Source organism: Cupressus sempervirens, chromosome 7 (assembly GCF_028749045.1).
Source record: "Cupressus sempervirens isolate cs-2001-9-10 chromosome 7, ASM2874904v1, whole genome shotgun sequence".
NCBI classification, from domain to species: domain Eukaryota; kingdom Viridiplantae; phylum Streptophyta; class Pinopsida; order Cupressales; family Cupressaceae; genus Cupressus; species Cupressus sempervirens.
Window position 1 is genome coordinate 770,790,562 of NC_143124.1, and position 24,674 is coordinate 770,815,235.

The 24,674-nt window shown below is 37.3% G+C and overlaps 1 protein-coding gene across 1 annotated transcript in view; it reads left to right on the top strand.

Annotated features, from left to right (window-relative positions):
- LOC149549592 (transcription/mRNA export factor) overlaps nt 1–23,883 on the top strand; it is a 49,228-nt gene extending 25,345 nt beyond the window's left edge. Inside the window, exons 4-5 of the mRNA XM_089792915.1 lie at nt 2,001–2,077; nt 23,449–23,883. Of these exons, the coding sequence (XP_089649041.1) occupies nt 2,001–2,077; nt 23,449–23,522 (151 nt within the window). The 3' untranslated portion in view covers nt 23,523–23,883. The remainder of the gene's footprint in view (nt 1–2,000; nt 2,078–23,448) is intronic.
- The last annotated feature ends 791 nt before the right edge of the window (nt 23,884–24,674 follow it).

The window sequence follows — 24,674 nt, forward strand, 5'->3', positions numbered from 1 at the left end:
CTTGTACTATAACATCTAGGGGGGGCGGCATTCCCTTTTCTCATTTACTTTTATTGGCATTGCTACTGTGTTCTGTTGCCTTGTGTCCTTTTGTCTCGTGCTGCATCATGCTCTTAAATATATTTTAACACAGTTTGATTTGGTATAGGGGCACCTTTTTTGCCAGGGCATTTCTCGACTCCTCTTCCAGTGTAACCACATAAATGACCTACCACACGATAATAAGAACTATTTCTTTCTACACCACATCCCCGACATCTCCGGTGGAATGCACCACCTTGTCGCAGGGGTTTTAAAATGTCTACATACTTCCATAGCTGTAGGTATGGTAAGTTTTATGTTCCCTTTGTATTTACAAATTCCAGTTGGAGTTCAACTTTTGTCTACCGGTTTGAAGTTGCGAGATCCTTCCTATTCTAACGTTGTGTAGTTTTGGTGGTAGTCAGTCCTCACCCTATTCTTGTGAATCTCATTGTAAGCAAAGTTTTATATTGCGTGCAAGTTCAAATACTTAACATGAATATATTCCTTTTTTTGTGGATGCATTCATGACAATTGCGTAATCCTATTCCGAGTTTATCATTTATCTAGCGACTAATATCCATGCTTACATTAATTCCCTAATATTTATCTGTATCATTCAAAGGTGAGATCTCAAGTCCTGGCGTACTGTTCTCTACAGGGAGGAAGGTGTAGTCGTTGTAGAAGATCAATATCGTACGGGTGACAACATTGGTACTGTACAGGTAAGACCAAGGAGCTTGCAGGTAGATCACAATACGGGAAGGATTGTATGGTTGCCAAGGTGACTACCATATAGAGTAAGCCTCGCATGAGGCATTTTACATATATTGTATGGTGATGAGCAAGCCGTACAACATTGTAGAGCCACATGGTTTAACATGTTTGTGTACAAGTGTTTGTGGGCAAGGAGACGTACGGTGTGCTGTAAGGGAGCCATATGGCTAAGAGTGTCGTCAGAACATTACACATTCCTTTCAAATATTTTTGTCATATAATTGTATGATATGTTATATAAATATCTCGGGTGGAGTCTTTACATTAGTTAACAACATTCCATTTTGTACTCCAAACACATATTTTGAATCAAGGCCATGAATAACATTATCTCTTGCAAGTAATTGTTGAACAGACCAAAGTAATGTTGACCGGTGGGGGGGGGTGTGGTGAATCAATTATTCCCACACACTTTATAAAATCTTTGCTCTATTGGTAAACTATTAAACAACAACAGTAACAACTTTTTATCTATCAGTTCAGCTCATTAAACATTCACAGTAGAAATAAACATGAAAGCACAGAAACACTTACACAAAGAACGCCAAGATTTATGTGGAAATTCGAACTGGGAAGGTGAATTTTTACAAAGTCTCAGTGCTAGTTTTGCTCACTGCATATTAGCTTACTACCCTTATATATGAAATGGCTAAGTGCCAAAATAAATAGGCTCACTGCCAGAGAATATTAAAAGAGTTTGAATCCACCTTTGAGATCACTATCACAATATAACAATACAGAAAAGATATATCAATCTGCTATTAATTGCACCCACGCACGTGATCTTCAACACAAATCTTCTGTAAACAGATTTGTAATCACTTTGCATACAAACAATACATAAGCACATCTTTCGGTGAACACATCCTACCGATATGCACAAACTATTGGTACACCTACTGATGCACCAAGATTATCTGTGCACATCAATGGATACAGCCAAAACATGAATATGCATAGGATATGTTGATACCAATGACAACAACATGAATAGCATCAACATCACATTCTAGCAGTAATTTATAATTTGTTTTAAAATTGAATTATTGAAAAAATAGTATAACATGAATTTTTCAGACTGCTAAAATACCATATTTTGTAAGAGGTTTGCTTTAGAATATGAAATTTTATTTTGTAAAAAGCTTGTGAAAGGATAAAGAGACCCTCATGGCAGCTGATTTCTTGGTTACTTTGATCTCCAGGGCATTTACAAGGAAAAAAGGAAGAAGCAATGTCACTGTGGATGAGCTTGTGCATGCAATTACCCCTAAGGGACGATGTAAGTAATGTTTTACATTTGAGCTTGTATGGCGGCATAAATTTAGAAGTTCAGTTTTTCAATTTCTCATTCTTTGGTACCAATTCATAAAATACTACAATGCCTTCATAAACTCAACTTTTAAGCATTGTATGATTTAGCATTCATAATTGTCTTTTATGCTGAAATTATTAATTATTGCTGGTGCTGCTATTGATACTTATTTCTAAGACTTTTCACTTAATAAATTTGGGAAATTGCATTAACAATATTCATGATTCCTGCTAACTATTGTTTCTGGCTTGTTAACATACTCAAGTATATATAACATACAAGTTTCATATGAAACTAAAATTGTCTTTACTTCAACTCTTAGCTAATATCTCTGCCAGTGTTCTTAGTATGCATCTATCTGAGCTCCAAGAGAAGGATGGTAGAGAAACTTCTGAGCAGGCTTCATAAAGATCATTAAAGGGTAGTCTGTAAGCATACTTTGGGCATTACAAATAAGACGGGCAGAAGCTTTTGAAGTTTGAATGTGTAGAGCTGCTTGATTCAACTGTAGATTTTCCGTGTGACTCATTCCCCTGACAATCCAATTCAGGCTTATTGAAATTGGCATATCTCTGTAGACCAGACTCAGCCATTTTCAGAGATGCACATACCAGATTGGATAGGGCACAGGTTCTGTGTTTGATCCCACCCAAGTATTACCACCATTCATACCTGGGACTGTGCATTCACGGCCACCTAATTGCAGTTAGACTCTGCCAGCTTTCATCTTATAGACATTTTCCCTTCACATCACTGTTCAGCCCTGTAAATTTTATTTTCATAAGTGTCCATGAGAGGGTCTTGTCTAGGCATAAATTCATTTCGAAGATATGAAATGTGAGCAATATCTATGACACATTTTGTCATCATGCACTCTGAATTTGTATCTTGTGCATGCTGCCTGAATCAATTTTTTACTATTTGGCTTCAGACTCTTCTATACAGTTTATGATTATGCTACTTGATATGCTAAGTCAATGTACATGAAGATTTGACAATATTCTTGCATAGCACCTATACTCGGGCCTCCGTGAAGAAAATATAGCACTGAACAGAGTAGATACTGCTCTACATATGGTTCTTTCACTTTACTTGGATACTATTTGTTACATGTGAATCTCATATATCTATCTATGCTTGATTGTTTCAATTTTTAATCTGTGGATTTATATTAATAAAAGTGGAAACATATTTTATATCCATTTATATAACTAAATTAAATAACTATATAACTGTATACAGTTATATGGATGGATATAAAATATTATTTCAATTTTACTAATATATTTATATTTTTTTTACTGCGAAAACCCAACCATAATGAACCCAGATTAAAAGAATTTGCCAAACCTGAACCCTTACTGGCAATGAAGGTCCATATCTTGATACTTCCTGGGACTGAAGTGAGGTTCTTTTGGACAGCACAGGGCCTCTCTGATCATAGATGAACCTTTAACCTTGAGCAGGGATGTATGTATAGGTTGCTACACATGCATGAAATGGTTTTATCCTGCATGATGGCTTTATCTCTGGGCTTCTTGTTGTAAATGGTGCAATCTGTTTTAACTCTCCTGGACAGTCTCTGTTTCCTCAACATTTGCATTTTTGTGATCCCTGGAAGCTTGACGTGTAAGGTTTATAAAACTAAATATACTCTTCAAGAGATGGTTATGCAGATTTTTCACCCTCCAAGAGATTGAGGTCACTTCCCTTTTCGGTATGCAATCCATTACGATATAATGTCCCCAAATGTTTGTGTAATAAATAAATAATTTTGAAGTTGTCCACATAAATTAGATATTTGAAGGATGAATTTATTTTAGTTAATTTAATTAACAGTGACTTCAATAAAATAAGTATTATTAAAACTCAATAAATAAAGTGACATTAATTATAATGTCAACTTTAAATTGCTAATATAATGTTGCATTTTGGAGGGAAACGAAATAAATTTTTTATCCCAGAAAAGGAAAAGGCTATTATAAAAGGAGGAAAAAGGGAATTGTGAAGGCATTCTGGAGATTTTTATCTTTTAATTTTTATTGAGTCCTTTCCATGTGAGCTTGAAGCTTTGTTTCAAGGTCCAGTAAAACCCTAGATATTCTGTTGATTTGGATGATAACCCAGATCGGCCCCCCTTAGTGGATTCGCTTCAGGATTTACAAATGTATTACATTGTTTCGTTTTGTGGATGGATATCCCATTTAAGGCTGTGATTTGGGGATGATATCTGACAGGGGCTTGATGATATTTTAGAGGGATCATATGGGTATGTAGCATGTAAATTTTATGCACGTTCTAGCATTGTAACAACTACGTATTTGATTGAACAGCCACATATGTTTATATCAAAATCATTTTGAATAGTTTTGTCCTTGTAATCACTTATTTCCTTGGAAATCTATATTGTTTCCTTTGCATGTTGTTATTTTGCATTGAAATGAAACATATCATGTCAAAAACTGAATCCAAATCAAATTTGAGCCAATATCCTAGTTCAGGATATTTCAACGGTACTAGAGCCCCAAATCCTACTCGCATGTAGAGTTTATCAGTGCATAACAGAGATTTCAGTTGCATGTTAGCATTTTCTGTTGTATGTATGTTGGATGTTATTGCATGGCAACTTGGTAAATACCCAGATGATTGCATGTTAGTTTAGGAATAGTTCATGACGAGGGTTACCATGCATGCTATTTCCAAGAAGTCCTAGTCAGTGGATTTGCATTGCATGTCAGTTTGGTGCATACTCAGATGGTTGCATGTTACTTTTAAATCAGTTTAATGAAGTGGGTTTCTTTTGCATGCCATTTTCTAGCAGTAAATTTTTTTGAATTTGATTGACAGTTATGATCATTGCCAAAAGGTGGGTTTACTTTACATGTTAGTATTTTGACCCATGTGTGTTAGTGAATGAACTCAGGTTTATTTCTAGGAACAAAGGAAACAACTGTAGTGTTTATTTCAGACATATGCTACAGGGGCATAAAAGGTTTACCTCCATGGTTAAAATTAAAGATGGAAGAGTGTTACGTACTTTCCTTCCCACCTCACCTGCTACAGAAAGGGATAGAAAAAGTAGTGAAAGTCCACAAAGAAATGATTGACAAATGTTAAAAACTTATGAATGTTTTGAATGACTTCTTTCAAGCATTTCAAAAATATCAACCAGACATTTCATTTATCAATTGAAAAAATGCTTTTGGAAGAAGCTAAAAAGATGGAGAAGAGCCATACCAATGATGAGCACATTGAAGTCACTAATGATGAGCATACAGATCATTCTAATTCTGAAAATTCTTTTGAAAAAGAAGCACATGGGACTTGTGGCAGCTATGGTAACATTTGTGTGAAAGGGAGAAAGTTAATTCTGATTTGTTATGCATAATAATAGCGGTCCATTAATTTTGCTTGATCCATTACTTAAGCACACATCTTCATATGTTGAGGATATGAATAAAGAAGTGGAAACAATGGATCCTATAGAAGAATGTGTGGTGAAAAACATTACTGATTCAGATTTTAAGGACTTAACCAATTGAGGAGAAATCAAAGAGTCTATTTATGTTCTAACATTATACCATAATGATTCTTTGACTAGGTATAAAGTGTCCAAGAGATTAAGGAAGCCATAAGTTCACTTCAGCCATTTGAGGGTTTAGGCAAACAGGAAGCACATATTGCTCAAAAGTTTGTCCCAGGCTTTGCCAAACTAGCAATAACTGATCGGCTATGTGGAGGCAATTTTGAATTTCCAGTATGCAGTGAACCAAGACTTGTCGATGACCATCCACTCATGAAGAAGAGGTGATTAAGATTTATCAAGACATCACACAAACACATGAAGAAAGGACTGGTTCCCCTGATTTTGAACAATAGTCACTTACTCGTGCAAAATTTTGAGTTGTCAGCCCTTACACATGAAGATGACGGTATTGTTGAGTTTTTTAATTTTCGCACTCAGCTTGAAGGTGTAAAAACATAAAGTATATATTGCGGATTTAATGCACAAAGGTTATAATTTTGTAATTATACCATGGAAGCTGATGTCAAAAGGGCACAAGATATGTGTGATGAGTTGCTTCACAATTTAGGACATTTTAATGTTGTTATTATCAGAGTAGCACAGCATATGATTGGAGTAGTGTTCCTAAGGTTGACAAGGGATCTAGGTATACTGGTTTCGACATGCAGGTGCAAATTGTTGGAGGGCAAGCAATTTCCAGGAAGGGAGGATCATAATGTCCCAAAATGCTAGCAAAATAAATTAATTATTTTGAAGTTGTCCAAATAAATTAAATATTAAAAGGATGGATTTATATTAATTAATTTAATTAAAAGTGACTTCAACAAAGTATTGTTAAATGTCAATTAATAAAGTTGACTTTATTATGACATCGACCCAAAATTATAACATAAAGTTGCATTGCAGATGGAGATGAAATATAAAAGAAATGAAATAAAGTTTTTCTCTCAAATTAGGGAAAAAGCTAAGATAAAAGGAGGAAAAAGAGAATTGTGAAGGCATTCTAGAGATTGTTATTTATATTTTGAGTCTGAAACTTTGCTTGAAGGACTAGTAAAACCCTAGGATAGAAACCCTAGATGGTTTAGTGATTTGGATGATAACCCAAATCAATCTTTTGGGAGGATTCGCCTCAGGATTTACACGTGTATTACATTGTTCAGTTTTGTGGATGACTATCCCATTCATGGTCGTGATTTGAAGATGATATCTTTCAGGGACTTGATGATATTGTAGATGAATCATGTGGGTATGTTGTATGTAAATTTTATGCATATTCTAGCATTGTAACAATTCATTTGATGTAAGTGTAACAACCATGCATGTTTATATTAGGATCATTTTCAATAGATTTGTCTTTATTGCTTCCTTTGCATGTTGTTATTTTGCAATGAAATGAAACAAATCATACTAAAAACCAAAAATCCAAATTAGATTTGAGACAATATCATAGTTCGAGATATTTCATACGATGTTTGATTGAGGTATTCTAAAGACTCTGGTATACCTTTCTTGCCTCAAAATATGTTAACCTAATCACTCTGTTCTACAAATTGTTTTTGGTAGTAGAATTATCTAAGGGGTACTTATTTGCATTTGGTTTATAGATAAGTACCAGTCCATTAAGTTTGAATAGGTTGCTAGCAATTCCAATCTAGTTAGTATTTTGAAAGCATATCGTCAAATTGAGATTAAGTTGTACCAATCTATTGTTATAAATAATTGTTGTTTCCATGTATAGCTTGCTGTGCACTACTGTTGTTTTATGTCTTTCATTTGTGCTATCATAAGGAAGTTAATTAGCAGAACAACCGCCTACCTAACCTTGGGGGAAGGGTAATGTAAGAACTTTCTCAAATATTTACTACGGTTGCAGAAACTTAACATGAATAACATAAATAACATGCATACCACAATACAGTAATTTACATGGGGATAATCCTTTTGGGAGAAAAATTCCACACTCCAAAAGCTGCCTAATATATCCAAAAATCAATAAAGATTACAATATACATTTAGAGCCAAATTTCTCTAAAGAGTATCACCAACTAAATATCTAGAGGTAGCTGAATAGCTATGAGACTCATACACATAACCTCAATCTCACACACCTAATATATAGGAGGTGCAATGGATAAGTCATAATTGCAAATAACGGCAATATGTTTACCGCATAGGTTAATTAAGAAATGCACACAGATAATGGACACGAACAGTAGAACTCTTTAGATTATTCGCATATGCCAGAACATTACATTATGCTTCATAAGATGAATGATTTACAATGATCCCAGATGGGATATAAATACTATTCGCCAAACCTTCCCGAAGGAGTCCGTCAGCCACAAACATTATGTCCGCTACAAACTATTTACTCGTTGGCCACAAAATCTTTACCGACGATGTCGGCTACAGAATACAAAAACACCGACGACAATCAAGTCGACTAACATCACCCCCCCCCAAAAGAAAAAGTCGTCTCGAGACGATAATTACAAAATATCTGAGACAAAAAACAAAATACATTAACGGATTGATTACAACAACATAAATCTGCTTCTGACACATCACTTTCACCTTTGTCCCGTGCCTGTAACCTCTGGTAACCCAATACTGCCTTCTTAATGAAGTTGACCTTGATAGCCACGTGTGCTGCTTCTCTGTGTTCCACTCCTCGGAACCTTGAGCCAAGTGTCGCTGCACTGCGTCCAACTGGATGATTAGCTCCTCCTGAGCTCTCTACACATCCATCAAGACAGCCTCTCGGCCAACACTAACCCCCAGTGCCTCTAGTAGACAGACACTCCATGCTTGCAGCAGCTTCAAGTCTTTTCAACTGGTCACACTTCACACGACTGATATCCGCAACGATTGGGGGTCCAAGGGCAACGCCCCCGGCGAGGTCGAGGGGCAGCGCCCTAGGTGCGCTCCCTGTCGCAATATAGGGTGGGGTAGCACCCCTCGCCGCCAAGACCAAATTAACACTCCGAACCCCATACAAAATTGCATGAAACACACCATTTCTGTCATTTTCTACCGATTCTACACTCTTTCTGACAACCACCAATGCTTCCTCTTTCCTTTGGCATCATCCGTTACTCATTTCGGACTGCCTTAATTTGTCCTTTTTTTTTTTTTTTTTTTGTTAACTCCTTCACTTCTGACTGAGAATGGCAATGATAGAAAAACCAATCCGCATGAGATATCCAGATGCCTATCTGCCTCCAATCGATCCAAAGCAAAAATCCACACAGTTTCGAGCTACAATCAGAAGCTCCTCTGAAACCCTTCCAATCTCACGACTTCATAGACATGCCAGGTCCAAATCCCAGCAAAAATCAGAAGCTTCTTTGAGTCCTTCAAAATCCACCAGCTCCAGGCCACGATTTCGTATCCCAAGCAAAAATAAGCGACTCAGACTTCCATACAAATCACCAGCTCAACAGCCAGAAATGGCGTGAATGGAAACTCTGCCTCAGGTGTCCCAAGAACAAACGACTCTGTTGCAACGGTGCCTTATTCAAAGGTGACAGCAACAGCCAGGAAACCAGCAACTAGTTTGGATTCAAAAGGGCCAATGCATTCATCCGAGGTACTACAACCCTCATGTGCTCCTGGAGGCAAAATGCGTCCCATAACACAGGCCCTCAGAGTTTTAGATCCCTAACGAAGATTCCACAGCACGGTTCAACTGTTCCAGTTGTGGTTGTTCCAAAAGCTCTCTTCAGTTATGGCTCATGAATCCTCCCACCACTGCTTGAAAAGGAGTCCGAGGTAGAAATGAACAACCTACACCCAAAAGAGAGTCCGCGTCCAAATGAAAAAGCACTTCATGGGAATATGGAAAGACTCCGAGTGCAGGAAGATGTCAAATCCCGCGAAAAAGAAATGTCTCCGCGAGAAGATGGAAAAAAACCTCGCGGACAGACACACGGCTAGGAAGAGAGGCATGTGTCCGCGGGAAAAAAACTTACATGTGGCAAAATGCGGAACAAAAGGTCGCAAAAAGGTTGACGGAGATAAAATGAAGACGCTTGCAGAGAGTAGTCCGCGGAAGAGTCCATGGAAACTTTGCCGCGGAAATAAAACCTTGAACCGCCACGGGTTCGCGGAGAACACGAAAAGGAAAACTTCTGCAGGAAAAGATTAAAAAGGCTCCGCGGAACCTCCCACGGGATACATTCCGTGGGACTACTGTTGTTTTTTCTTTTCTTTTCTTTTTTCAAGTTTTTTTTTTTTTTTGTTTTTGTAAAAAAAATATAGTACCTTAATTTTGCCTCAAGGTGTTGCCATTCTGCAACGACAACGACGAGAGAGTCATTTGGTCATTCTGCAACGAAATTTTCTGTGACGACGAAGTCTTCCTGGCACGATATATTTTCAGCTTCAACCCGTTGACTTCGTGAGGTACATCTTGCCCGCTCAACGTCCCCAACTTTATCACTCGATTGTCGTTGACCTCTCGGATTTGATATGGTCCAACCCATCTTGCTTTAAACCGTTCCTGTTTGATTTCATGCCGACCGTCATACTTGAGTACCAACTGCCCCGGTTGACACTTGTTGAGTTTGTCATGCCACGCCTTATGTCTATTCTGTGTCACCTCTGTCGCCCACTGTGCTTGTGGTTGTCGCACATCTATATTATTTTGTTTCTGTCGGCACCCTTCAACTAATTTTATGGTGCGTTGTAACCCTTTCTTTCCACGCAGTCTGTTCACTGTGTTCTGGACGGTGGAATTTTTCTTTTTTCTGGGTTTGTATTGTATGTCCTTCCCTTCTTCCGCCGTAACCTCCATTGCTTCATCCGCTTCTCTATATTCCTTCGGACATTCATTTTCCTTTGTTTTCTCACCTTCATCGACCCTTAACATATTACAACTCGGAAACAATTCGTAGTCTTCTATCTGCCAATGGTAAAGGCCATTCATTGACTCTAGGTCGTCATCATTCGATCCTCCTTCTAGTGTCAATACTCCTTCGTCCGGTTCCATTCTCCTTTTTCCTTTGTCGTCACTTTCGCCTTCACCTTCACCTTCTGAATCTGACGATGCTACCTGCTCACCTACCATTTGTGTGTGTAGGTCAATTATGAATCGTTTGCCTTTGCGCTCCATTGATAGGGTATTACGTTTCCAATCATGTTTTACTTTTGCTTGCACCAACCAATTATGTCCCAGAATAGCATCATATCCTTTTCTTTTCAATGGAATGACCACGAAGTCCAATAAAAATGGTTGCGTTCCAATGGTTACCCGTTGCGCCCTCAAGGTTCCCAACGGTTTGATCCTGTGCTGGTCTGTCGTGAGCAACTGGAATGTAGGTGGCCACAACGTCGATTTTTCCAACTTCTTCCAGGTTTCCTCCAGTAAGATGTTTACGCCAAACCCTCCGTCGACTATTGTGTCTGTGAGAACATGTCTGAGGATCCCCATCTCGACAACCACCAGATGCCATCCGGATGTGAGTGCTAGCAGCATTGGGTCTGTTGTCGTCACTTCCCTACTGTCCCTTCTTGTGTCCTCCGTTGCTTTTGAAAATGGTGTATGATTCAAAATGGCCGTTCGTAACTGGGGCATTGTGAGAAGGTCACTTATCTTGACCGGTACCTCCGTTTGTAATATCTGTCATACGATGTTTTGTTCCACGTAGTTCCTTGCCAAGGTGTCGGTGATGTCTTTTAACTAAGATGTCTCCGCGGATGATGCCTTCTCAATTTCCGCCTGCGCTTCCCCCAGTTTTCTCTTTTCTTCTTCCGGGTCCGGGTACACCTTCGCTTGCCTCCATGTAATTGCCAAAACCTCCTCTTCATCCATGTTGACAGTGATCAAATTGACTCCAGATTTTGGAAATTTGGCATCTTCATGATCGCTAGGTCCGCACCATCTGCATAATAATTTTGGTGTGTTCGCCATTGTACAGTCCCGCGCAAAATGACCCCACAAATTACATGCTCGGCATTGTACGATCGGCCATCCGTTTGCATCATATTGGATTCGACTTCGGCTGCCATTGTTATTGTTATTGTTCTCATTGTTGTTGTTTTGCCCTCTGCTATTATTCCTGTACCCACCCGGAGTGGCACCATCAATGTTTGCATTTATGTTCCCTCCTGACGTGGAAGCTGCCTGTGTAAGAAGCACTTGTGGAGATCCTCTTGTCTTTATGTTAAAGGGGCACTCCTTTATCGAATGGCCCATGATCTAACAAATGTCACAGAATTGGTTCTTTGGACAGGATCCTTTAGTGTGACCGTCGGTCTTACACTCTGTGCACCACAACTCACTGCTTTTTGTCTCCTGCATATTTTTAAACTCCATCATGTGGATCATGTCCTTCTGTAGGGCGCGGACCTTTTTGCTATTGCCTTCATCGCCGTTGCTATCTTCTCCGGAAGGCTCATCGTCATCAGAATCAGAGGAGCTAGTCTTCTTCTTCTTCTTTGTCTTCTGCTCGCTTTCCAAGTTCAATGCTCTGTTATAAGCTTCTGTGTATGATGACAGTGGCACGATTTTCATTTTCTTCCGCAACTTTGGGTGTAGACCTTCCACAAACCATCTTTTTTGAAGTCCGTCTGCCAACTTATTTTCCATTTTGTTTATCAAGTTTTTTAATCTCCTGGCGTAGACGCGGACAGTTTCATTCTTCCCCTGCTTAGTATTGAAGATCTCGCCAACAATTTCATTATCATCGCGCAACAACTGAAATTCTGCCAAAAACTCCTTTTTAATGTTATTCCAACTGTCTAGCTTCTGTGGATCTGTACTAGTAAACCAGTCAATTGCCACTCCCCGTAGGGTGGCTGGAAATTGCCTCATCCAGTCGTCTTCATCAGTTATCCCATTTGCCTTCCAGATCATTTCACATGTTTTGCAATGTTGAATGGGATTGGCTGTACCATCGCCATCGAACTTCGGCAATTTCTCTTTTGATCCCGCCATCACGATTGGTTTCTGTAAACAGGCGTTGCTTGGTCCTGCAACACTAGCGCTCTTCACTCCCACACCGGCGGTTTGCACTCCCACATCGGCGGATTGATCTCCCACATCGACGGACTGCACTCCCACACCGGCGGTCTGCACTCCCACACCAATGGACTGCACTCCCACACTAATTAACTGTTCTCCCACACCGGTGGACTGTTCTCCCACATCGTCAGACTCAACAGCTACGAACCTTGGTGAAGAAGGGTGTTCTGAAGTTGTCCCTTGCGGAAGTATTTCCTAGACGAAGAGTTCACTCCACACTCTTGCTTCGTCAGCACTTCGAGCCGTGTGAGTCGATGCTCTTCCGTCTGGATTCTCTTCCCTGGGCGAACACAAATTCAAAAACTCCTCTCGTGCTTCTTCCACCAATTCCACCCGCTGCCGAGTTTCCTCTGACAAGTCTTCCGTGCTTTGATTTCCGTCAGCAATCTTCTGGAATCTCCTTCGGCGTTCAGCTTTCTGTGCCAGAATTAAATTTACTTGTGCAGTATAGATTCCATCTTTTCCCTTGACCTTATTTCAATCCTTGTTAAGCTGATTTGGCATTAATCTTCATTCCTCCCACCTTCCAGGTTCATAGGGCAACGGCGCCAAATGTTTACCGCATAGGTTAATTAAGAAATGCACAGATAATGGACACGAACAACAAAACTCTTTAGATTATTCGCATATGCCAGAACATTACATTATGCTTCATAAGATGAATGATTTACAATGATCTCAGAGGGGATATAAATACTATCTGCCGAACCCTTCCTGAAGGAGTCTGTCGGCCACAAACATTATGTCCGCTACAAATTATTTACCTGTCGGCTACAAAATCTTTATCGACGACGTCGGCTATAGAATACAAAAACACCAACGACAATCAAGTTGGCTGACACAATATATCGCCAAAACCATAATATATCGCACCTGAAATTTGGTTCTGTTATTAGCACTAAAAAACCATTACCAATATTTGATTATAAATTGCTTTGATTTCTTGTGAAAAAGTTACCAAGTTTTGCGCTATATGCCAAAAGAAATTGTTGACCGAGTCTTAGTAATGCTGTTTTTGATACATTGTTTTGTGGAGAGCGACTTCACCGCCTTTGTATAGCTAGTACTGATATTGATATTGTCTTGTTTAGTCTATTCTGATTAACAAATTAACATGGTGCCTTTCAAATGGTCTCTAAGTGAGTAAGTGCCAGGGGGAATAATTTGGATAGGTATGGTATTTTACTAATTTATTTGGTCATGGTTGAGAGAGTTTATTAAAGGTTTTCTAAAGTGCCCTTTAAAGGAGTTGAAATTCCCTTTCAAAATTCATTATGGTGCTTCCAAGATACACATTTGGATTCAATTTATATATTGTTAAGATAAATTTTATTGCTTATTAGAAATATAAATATATTTTAGAAATATTTGTGTTTTGAGTTTATGGATAATTGATATGTATATTCTGAAGAATTTTTTTTTTAATGTATTTAATGATCAATTTTAGTTACACCACCTTGGGGGATGGGGGGACGGCGGAACGGGGGGACAAGTTTCTGGGATGCGAGGATAAAGGGGCCTTAATTTGGGGATGGTGGGGGGATGACAGGGGGATGGTAGCAAGGGACAGGAGAGGGGTGTATATATATATACATATGGTACTTTAAATGCTAGTTATGAAAAGATGTATTGCGATATAAGATATAAAGATGTAAAAGAGTAAATACTTGAACATTGGCTTGAATTGGAAGATTGAACATAAATAGTTGAATCAACAAATAGTCAACATTGGGACGTCCCCCATCCTTGGCGGAGGTGGTAGAATCTGGTGGCGCTGCTGGGGACGAGGCAACGGAGTCCTCAAATCCCCAGTGCGGCCAAGTCTTCGGGACGTGAGGCAAAAGAGGGGGGGACGCGTCCCTGTGTTACTATGTGATCAAATTAATCTGTCATCATATAAAATAATTATTAATATATCTTCATAAATTAACTAATGTTACAGTTGAATACAGTAAATATATTGGATCTAATATGTATTCAGGAAATGTAGTTTCATGGAGTTTGACTTCTATATGTATTGAACTTATTTTTTGATATGTGATTCTTTCGCTATGTCAATTCACTAAGTTTTACATTTTAATTGCTATGAATTACTATTCAACTCAAAACTTTGATTAATATATGGTGGATATCTCAAATTAGTATATATTCTATGAATTTGTGTAAATGTGTGTTTTTTAAGAATATTTTATGAAATTTTATATTTTCAATTGTTCGATAAAAATGTCAATTTTTTGCCGATTTTTTTGCCTAGTTTTTGACGATTCTAAGATTTTCAATTTTTTTGGGCCAGCCATGATATTGTCGAAACTGAGTTCTTCAACAATGCGTAAAATTGTCAAACAACCTTACAAAACCATGGGCTAAAAACCACTTAGGGATGCCCTTCTTATCTTCAATCAAAGATGTCTTATGATGTATCAAAACATACACCAAATTGTGCAACTCTTTTCTACAGCTCATTTATGTGCTCAACATTTTTTTACATTTCGTATTTTAGGAGGCCGAACTTCCAAACTCCGTAACTTTTGAATAGGGTTCCTGATTGATGAACTCTTTGAAGCATTGGAAAACTCACAACATGCTCTATTTTATAAGTGGCTACGCTGGTTAATACACATTTTCAGGCCGTTTTGGAGCCTCTTAAGCCTTCAAAATTGAATATATAAAATTGCTTTAGAGATAAAGCACGAGAACTTTAGTGCCGTCAAAACTAGATGCGAGTTTGCAACAAAAAATTATTGGCATGCTTATCCAGCCCATCTGAAACTTTGGGAAAGTTTAGGGAAAATCTGTGCTCAAACAAGAAGTTACTATAAATAGTAACTATGTAAATGAAGGTTGAGACACGTATCTTTAACAATCATATTGCCATTGTACTTTCTCAACTAAGTAGTCATATTGTTTGTAAAACAATATCTGCATGAAACATCTTATAGCATCCATTGGCATCAAGGTTGGAGGTATTAAAATAATTTATTATTTCTGTTGCCTTTTAGGATAGGTTGACCGAGTCCTCTCAGTCTGGTCTGAGAGGACATGATTTGCCTTTGTATTGGTGATTTCATGGTGTTTGTTAGCTCTTTTTACCCCACCCTTTTCTCAAATGATAAACTTATTTATTCGCTTCAATTTGATTTATCTTATTTATGTGGACTGATGTAGCTATGTCCTACTTTTTCAACTTAATGTTGTTAATGTTTTAGTCCAAATACTAGATAAACAACAACAAGGAAGACTAAAAACAATACACAAAAGACTCAACAAATTTATCCTAGGAAAGCCCTTCCACTTGAAGGGAAAAACCCAACCACACCAGCAAAAATATCTTTTATTGATCATAAAATATTTAAGTACATGGATTTTCACTTGATGCCTTCACAATATACTAAGCAATCCTATAAATAGATTGCATAAGACTCTTCATCTTACACACAAAGGTCTCTTGAGTCCCAAAAATGAGACCCTTCATATTTCCACATATACAACACCACATTTCCATGTGTATGCCTCTTCGCATGACGTGTGACACGTCTTTTTACATAATATAATCACAAATATCTCTTTCAGCTGAAGATGACCATAACGGTCATAACAAACAACTTTTTCGCTCATAAAATTAACACTCCCTCTTAGCAAGAGAGAGATCTTTAGAAGGCAAACACGCATAGCTGCAATCAAAGATGATGAATTCACATCACATAACACTTATTATCTCAACATAACATAATTCACCATAGTTACTTCATAAGCACATAAAAGTATAGTCATGAAGTCACACACATGACTTTCACCATGCCTACTTGCAGAGGGTGATCGATCATACCTACTTGTAAAGGGTGGAATGAGGGCTTTTACCTCAAACATCTCCCCAAGAAGAATACATTTCCACCGTACCTACTTGTAGAGGGTGGAATGAGGGCTTTCACCTCAAACTTCTCCCAGAGAAGAATGCATTTCCACCATGCATGCTTGCAAAGGGTGGTCCACCATATTTACTTGCAAAGGGTGGAACAAGGGCTTTCATCTCAAATTTCTCCCAGAGAAGAATGCATTTCCACCATGCTTGCTTGCAAAGGGTGGAACGAGGGCTTTCACCTCAAACTTCTTCCAAAGAAGAATACATTAATTACGAAGATTTTTTCTTAACAGAGATTCCCTCTCAATAGGAACAACTGTAATAACTAGAGACTCTCTCTCAACAGGGACAACTTTAATCATCACAATAAGATGGTTGACTATTGCATAAACTTGCAAAGGGTTGGATATCTCATCTCTCTCTGTTACGTAATCTCCCTCTGAAGCGGAATAGTCTCCCTCTGAATATGTATTACCAAAATAATATTCATCTTATTGCTTCTTTGTTGCACCCTGCATTTATGAGAGATAACTCGTAACAAAAAGAAATCACTATTTAAAAATCAATTTTCAAGAGATATAATCATAAATACTTATCCCTTTGTGGTCTAATCTCAACATCCACACAAATATACTCACAAAAAAGATTTTGTCTCATTCCTCTAATGCTCATGGCATCAGAACAATTAATCTCCTCATCATCTAAACTTCTTCACAATTTACCTGTTAACTTATTCACAGCTTCTGAAGAAACACCTCAGGCCTCGAAAGCTGTGGATAAACTCTGTAACACAAAGGCATGATAATGACCTACACAACCAAGTTAACAACTTCTATGGTGCAAGTAACTCGACCATTTCCACAAATTCAGAACAAGGTTCACTCACAATAATATCCTATAATGAATCTAAGGTAAATTGAGGTAAACTTTCAATGGACAAAATGTGTATACGGAGATTGTTGTAACAACATCAAGAGCTATGCAAGCTCAAAAACATATTGCATAAATAGATGACCATACTCTGATATTGCGGCCTCTTGCCAAAAGAATACAACCATGAGAGATAAAAACAACCTATCATAAATACCCAACAAAAATTTATGATCAATACAAGAAATATGACCAAAAACAAATACTTATCTCTTAGTTAGAGGCAATCCATTATTCTCTCACATAATCTCCAATCAATTTTGCCAACCTTTTCGTAGGATTGATTGTGCTTCAATACAATAGTATGATGTTTTACCACTTTTGAATGTGCTGGCACCCCCATTACAAAGTCACAGACGATTTCTGAATACCAGTAACCTGTATTGACATGTTCTGCCTTTGAAGTGAACCTAAGATGTGCAGGGATTACCAAATTAGAGGAAGCTGTATACAGACTACTAATCAATATAGCCTTTGATCAAAATCTGAATAGAGCTATGAACATCACAAAACAAATTAAAGAAACTACCCTGTTTCCTGATATATGCTCCAAAAATAATTCTCCAAATCACAAATCACGTCCACGACTTCCTAACTGCACACTGCATAACTGGGAGCCTCTGAAATTTTTTCATTTAAATCATCGAGAGTTGAGTAGCTTCGAATCACATGGTGCCGAGGAATATAGAATCGTATGGTGCCAAGGATTTATGCAACCAAAAACCTGTTGATCATCCAATCCCGACAAGAATTCCACAACCAAGAGCAGGCAATAGAAATTACAATTCCATGTATCACAGATCCAGCAGTGACAAATGAACATAGAACTGAATTGATGTTCTTGCCATCTTTGTAAACTCTCTTGAATGGAAATCGAAGACTAAGCCGTTAACCAACAAGGAGAGAGTCATGAACATTTGTGAATACGATGGAAGGCAAACAACGCTCGAGCTGAAGAAAGAGACAAATAACGACACCAATAATATGCATTTAGCAGCTATACTAAAGAAGAACAACACCAGAAGGAAGATATATACACTGTAGAATAAAATACGATGCCTCCGATAGCATACTCACGATCCAAGGCACTTAAGAGAGACGTTGGAGCATAGTAACTTTCCGACACAGCTGGAGATTATAAATTAATACGTGAGATAACAAGAGGAGTGCTCAAACTTGCATAACGTCCAACTCGCCTTCTGCTACACCCCATGCTCACGCTTTGGCCTTTGACACTTCATATCTGCCATCACATTGATATATTCCAAATATACTGATATTTCTGAGGAAAAAAAACTGAGGAAGCTAAATGGATTTGATCATGATTATAATCCTCATGTGAAGATAGAATGAACAGGGTATCTTCCGTTGAGCATAGTATCTTGGAGAACTTGCAATTTAACTTGACTGTGAGAATCTGATTCCATTCTGATATGTGAAGTTTCGATTCACACAGTACACTTGGAAAACCCTCTAAAATTTTCACATCTACAGTTGAAGCATCCATATTGAATCTTAGGGTACTTCTCTAATACTGATGAAAAACTCAACATGCTCAGAAATTCACAATCACTAAGATCTAAAGATCAAACATTGACCATGATATGTAACCATAAAAAAAATCAAGAAGCTATCCTCAAAAGAACTTCCTTGATAGCTGATATCTAGCGAGGCTCTGATACCATGTTAATGTTTTAGTCCAAATACTAGATAAACAGCAACAAGGAAGAGTAAAAACAATACACAAAAGACTCAACAAATTTATCATGGGAAAACCCTTCCACTTGAAGGGAAAAACCCAGCCACACCAGCAAAAATATCTTTTATTGATCATAAAATATACAAGTACATGGATTTCCACTTGATACCTTTACAATATACTGAGCAATCATATAAATAGATTGCATAAGACTCTTCATCTTACACACAAAGGTTTTTTGAGTCTCAAAAATAAGACCATATTTCCACATATACAACCAAAGTAGCAAGAATCAGAATCGGCAAGGCCAAATCGAATCATGAATCGGCCATGAATAGGAATCAAATTGGCCATGAATCAGCAAATTAAAAAATCCCTTGAAATTTAGTAACTTATTTCATAAACCCTTCATCGCTGATTTGATTCACCGATTCACAAAAAATCGTTTGGCTTGAATTGAATCGCCGAACCGCGTGAATCACATGAATCGCTGTGATTCTTGGAACTATGTATACAACACTTCACATTTCCATACGTATGCCTCTTCGCATGACATGTGACACGTCTTTTTACATAATATAATCACAAATATCTCTTTCAGCAGAAGATGACCATAATGGTCATAACAAACAATTTTCTCACTCATTAAATTAGAGATAGAGATCTCTATCGCAGCTACAATCTTCAACAAATGTTATCTAAGTTTAAATTTTATTAGTCCATAGATTTATGTGGATATCTAGAGTTTTTCTTGTAGAAGTTCTTTATGCTCTCTTGTTGCTTGATGTCGGTATATTGCTATTCAAATTCTTTGTTTTATACCAATAAGTCACATATGTAATATGGTGCATACCCAAAATATAATATTAATAATTATAATAAGAATCACAATAGTTGACTGTAGACGTTGATAATCATAATAATGATAATGTGACATGCTTAAGCATGATCATAATTGTTAATAGACTAGTGGAGCCATGCTATGAAGATTTGGTATAATTTGAGATCATAAATAATGTCACAGTTGGAAATTATTTGTAAATTAATAATACCCCTTTTAGAGTTTCTTCTAGAGGTGCATGGACACAAATACATATACAAATATTTGATATTGTACTGAATACCATATCAGATATGGATATGGCCATTCTTGAAGACCCCTATTATGGATATGATGGATGCAACATTTATAAAAACAATACACTTGTACTAACACAATTTTTGAAGTTATTAGAGGAGATTTGCATTACTTTAAAATCAACATAGACACACAATTGCTACTTATGAATAATTATAAGTTGACTACACAATTTACAATATTGTGATATTTCTATCAGGAATTAACTGTATAGTTTTTGGGAAACGGCTAAAGCGTAAACTATTTTGTTTGCCCTGCCGTTGCCGATGGCCAACATGCATTTTATTGGCAACGGCAAGGCAAACAAAATAGTTTACCCTTTAGCCGTTTCCTAGTTTTTGAGTCAAACTCATTGACCTGTGTTTCATGAGTAGTGTTTCACACATGAATCCATCTCTCGTGAGAATAAATGGCTTAGCACTCATTGGATCTAGGTGATGCTCATAGAGGTGAAGCACGGGAACTTTTTGGGAGGTCACCCGCCCCAGTACTACTCCAGCTCAAGCGCACTTGACTACGGAGTTTCCTCTATGGTTAAACCCACTATGCTTGCAACCCCATTTGCAAAACCTTCACCAAATTTTGTGCCTTATGAACCATTCATTACAAAGCACCTCAAGCTCATCAATTGATAAGTGGGAGATATTTTCCTTAAGTCAAATTGTGATATTTCTATCAAGATTTAACTGTATAGTTTTTGAGTCAAACTCATTGAACCGTGTTTCATGAGTCGTGATTCACACATGAATCCATCTCTGATGAGAATAAATGGAACACTTAGCACTCATTGCTCACAGAGGTGATGCTCACATAAATCCTACTTATCAATTTACATTATACAAGTAATAATAAACCAAGACCTATAATTAAATTGATAGTAATGGCATTTATATGTAAAATTAATATAAACAAATTTAAATTTAAATATTAATTAAAATTTAAAATTATCAATGTTCTCGGAGACATGCCCCTTCCAAACAAACTTGCATCTCGAGTAGGGAACAATTCCGAGACTTGGGGGACTTGGGGGAAATCTCCCGCCCCCCACATAGCCACCTCCATTGCCACCTCTGCTAGGAATGCCCATATGGCAAAATTCATTACATAATAAATGTTACCCTAAATTTTCATAAAATTAGTTTGTCATTCATTGTGTACTTATAAAGATGTTATATTTCAGATTTTGCCTTGAAACTTTAAATTCACTTCAATTTGTGTACCAGAGCCAACCCCTCCAGTGACCTCCACCATTGCTCTGTTGGCGTCCCCCCGTTGTCCCTTTGCCATCCACAAATTTAGGCCCTTGGTCCCATATTCAGAACTTCCCACATCCCTGTGTCTGCTGTCAATAAAATCTATATTAAAATTAAAATAAAATATAAAGAAAGAAATAAATGGAGAATAAACTTAACTCAAAAAATAAAATTTGTCAAAAACAAAAGGAAAATAAAATAAAATTGCAACAATGAAGTTTTTTCTATAAGTACAGGAATGTTCATGTCAAACAAATCAATTTTTGGAGTATCGGACATGGCTGGAAAATAAAATTTGTCAAAAACAAAAGGAAAATAAAATAAAATTGCAATAATGAAGTTTTTTCTATTAAGTACAGGAATGGTCATGTCAAACAAATCAATTTTTAGAGTATCGGACATGGCTGGAAAATTAGTGTTTTTTTGGGGCATGTGCGAATATGCACAACCAGAGGGGCATGTGTGTATCTGGCTCCTCTGCTTCCAGATGATATAAGCCTGTTTAGTCAGTCACAAGTAAGGGTAGCTTGATACATGAAGATTGATGATGGATATTGTTAATATGGGTTTATGAGATTAACAGAAATTGTGGTTTAGACCTTTTCGCTGTATAGTTCCATTTCAGAAGTAACTGTAGTTTGATACATGAAGATTGATGGTGGCATTTCTTTATGTGGCTTTGAGAGATTAATACAAATTGTGATTCAGACTTTTTTGTTGTATATTTCCGTTCTTGTTTAGGTAAACTATCAACTATCCATGTCTAATATTGTTTCACAAGGTATTAAGGATTCTAATATAGCCATGGGGCAATTAATACCTTTGTAGACTCGTACTTTTGCATGATACTTTGTTAGATTAGTTTTGCTTTGTTAGATTATTTACTCCTTGTACATTAAAATTATTGTAACACTTCCAACAAAATCAAAAGTGACGTGTTCTGCTCCAACCTGTGGTCAATGATATGCTAGCCCATCAGCATTATGTGCCTTACACTGACAGTCCCCCTATGAAGAGTTCACCACCTGTTCCCCCTGTGGATGATGTTCCTAATGATTGTATTGCCTGGACTGTTGTCTGTTGGAAGAGGAAAGATTATTCTTCCTCCACTTTCCAAACTATTCCCTGAGTAGTGGAAGTTCTTTCTACCCACTCCCGATGTGGGTGTTCAGCTAGTATGCTGTTAGTTCTGACCTTCGTTGTCTGTTGCCTGTTTAGACCTGTTGTAAGTAGCCTTTTTTAGCTTGTCTTTTAAGGGTCAGCACCCTTGTTTTGCTACTAATTTTAATCAAAAACAAAATCTCAACGTCTTTGGAAAATAACAGTGTTACACCGGTGCGGGGATGCGACAGTGTGGGGGGGTGTCGTGACAAGTTTTGGGTGCAAGAAAAAGAAGGCCCCAATTTGGGGACGGCAGAGGTTTGGCAGCGGGGTGTGGAGGAGGGAGGGGAGGTTGCATGGTATACCTATATGATTGGAAATGCTATTTATGAATGATACTTCAATATAACATACCAAATATAGTTGAATATAGAAAAATGAAATACGATTCATGAATCATAAGTTCAAACTTGAAACTTGAAACTTCATAACCATTAACAATGACCATTGAACTTAGTAACACATGCTCATGGTATAAATTTTAAACATAATAATGATAATGATAAATGAAAACAATAAAAGCAAAATAAAAATGTGTTTGGAAAACAATTAGACATGGAGCTGTTCAGAACTTCAGTGCTTGCTATTTTACTATTGCAAACTGTTGGTCTAATATTTTTAACCTGCTTTTAGTTGGCTATATATATATTTATATTTTGTTATGCATCTCTTAAATAAAAAATTAAAAAAATTGTATCTCTCAAATCTGAAAGGTTATTAATTTGATTTCAAAATGTGTTTGCAGCCTCAGTTCCTGATAGTGTCAAGGCTGAGCTTTTGCAACGAATTCACTCGTTCCTTATGACTGCTGCACTATAAAGCTACTGATTTATCTTCCAGCATTTATGAGAAGCAGCCATGGATACCATACAGATTTTTTTATTTAGTTACATTTGATGACATTTGTGCCTATTTATATCTGGTACTAGGATTTTTATCAGTGTCTGCTACTAGGATTTTTCAATGTCTGCTGTTCACAGTGGAGAGTCTTCAGTGTTTGGAGGAGACAATGTATCAATATGCTTATGTAAATATAGGAATACAAATGCTCATTCTTTGCTCGGAGTGGGTTGGATCAATTATAGTTACCGAAAGAACCAAAGGGTTCCCTCTAAATTGGCAATCAGGCAATCGTGAATGTAAAGATATTGTAGATTAGTCAGTTTCTGTTGCTTTCTAACATCTTGTTTTGCTGGTTCACGTTCTTTATTTGTTCGTTCTTACACGGTAAATATCTATTCCCCCAATTAACTCTATACCTGTTATAAAAGCTAGAAATACAGTAGAGCAAGATGATCCATAGGTTATTTTCCAAAAGATTTATGATGAAAACAATGCATCCTATATCTTTTAGTGCTTAATGTGGGCGCTTTATTTAAAGTTCACTAATTAAAATAAGGAAACTCTATTCATGCAACTAGACCTTGCGATGATTACAAATCTCCTTTGGTTGCTTGAGACTTATATGGCGCTTGCATGTCGCTTTTACCAATATTAAACGGTTGTGTTAGTCATCAATAATTTGTTTTTGTGGCCAAACTGGTGTCCATGTCATAATTGGGAATGACTAATTGGATGAGTCTGTTATAAAAGAGTCCTTTGCAGCATCTGTAACAATCTAATAGGATAGAAAACCAAAAGCATCAATTTCTACCATGCCACGTTCTCAATATTTCTTGCATCACATCCTACATGCCACTTTGCACAACATTCTTATGGTTCTATGGAGGCTAAGCCCATCAGCATTAATCAAGGGAGACTAAAATTGCTTTAAAAATTCGAAGCGTTATTATCAAGGAAGAAGTTAACAATGATATGTGTATGTCCTAAATTGTAACAAGACCTGATCCCTGTCCTTGCAGAAATTTGAAAATGTTGCGTAAGCAAGGTAGCTTTTGCTATTAAGTCATTTGATCGTCGTCTGTATTTAATGCTAACGTTGGTCGTGGAATTCATTTTGTGTTTCTGCAA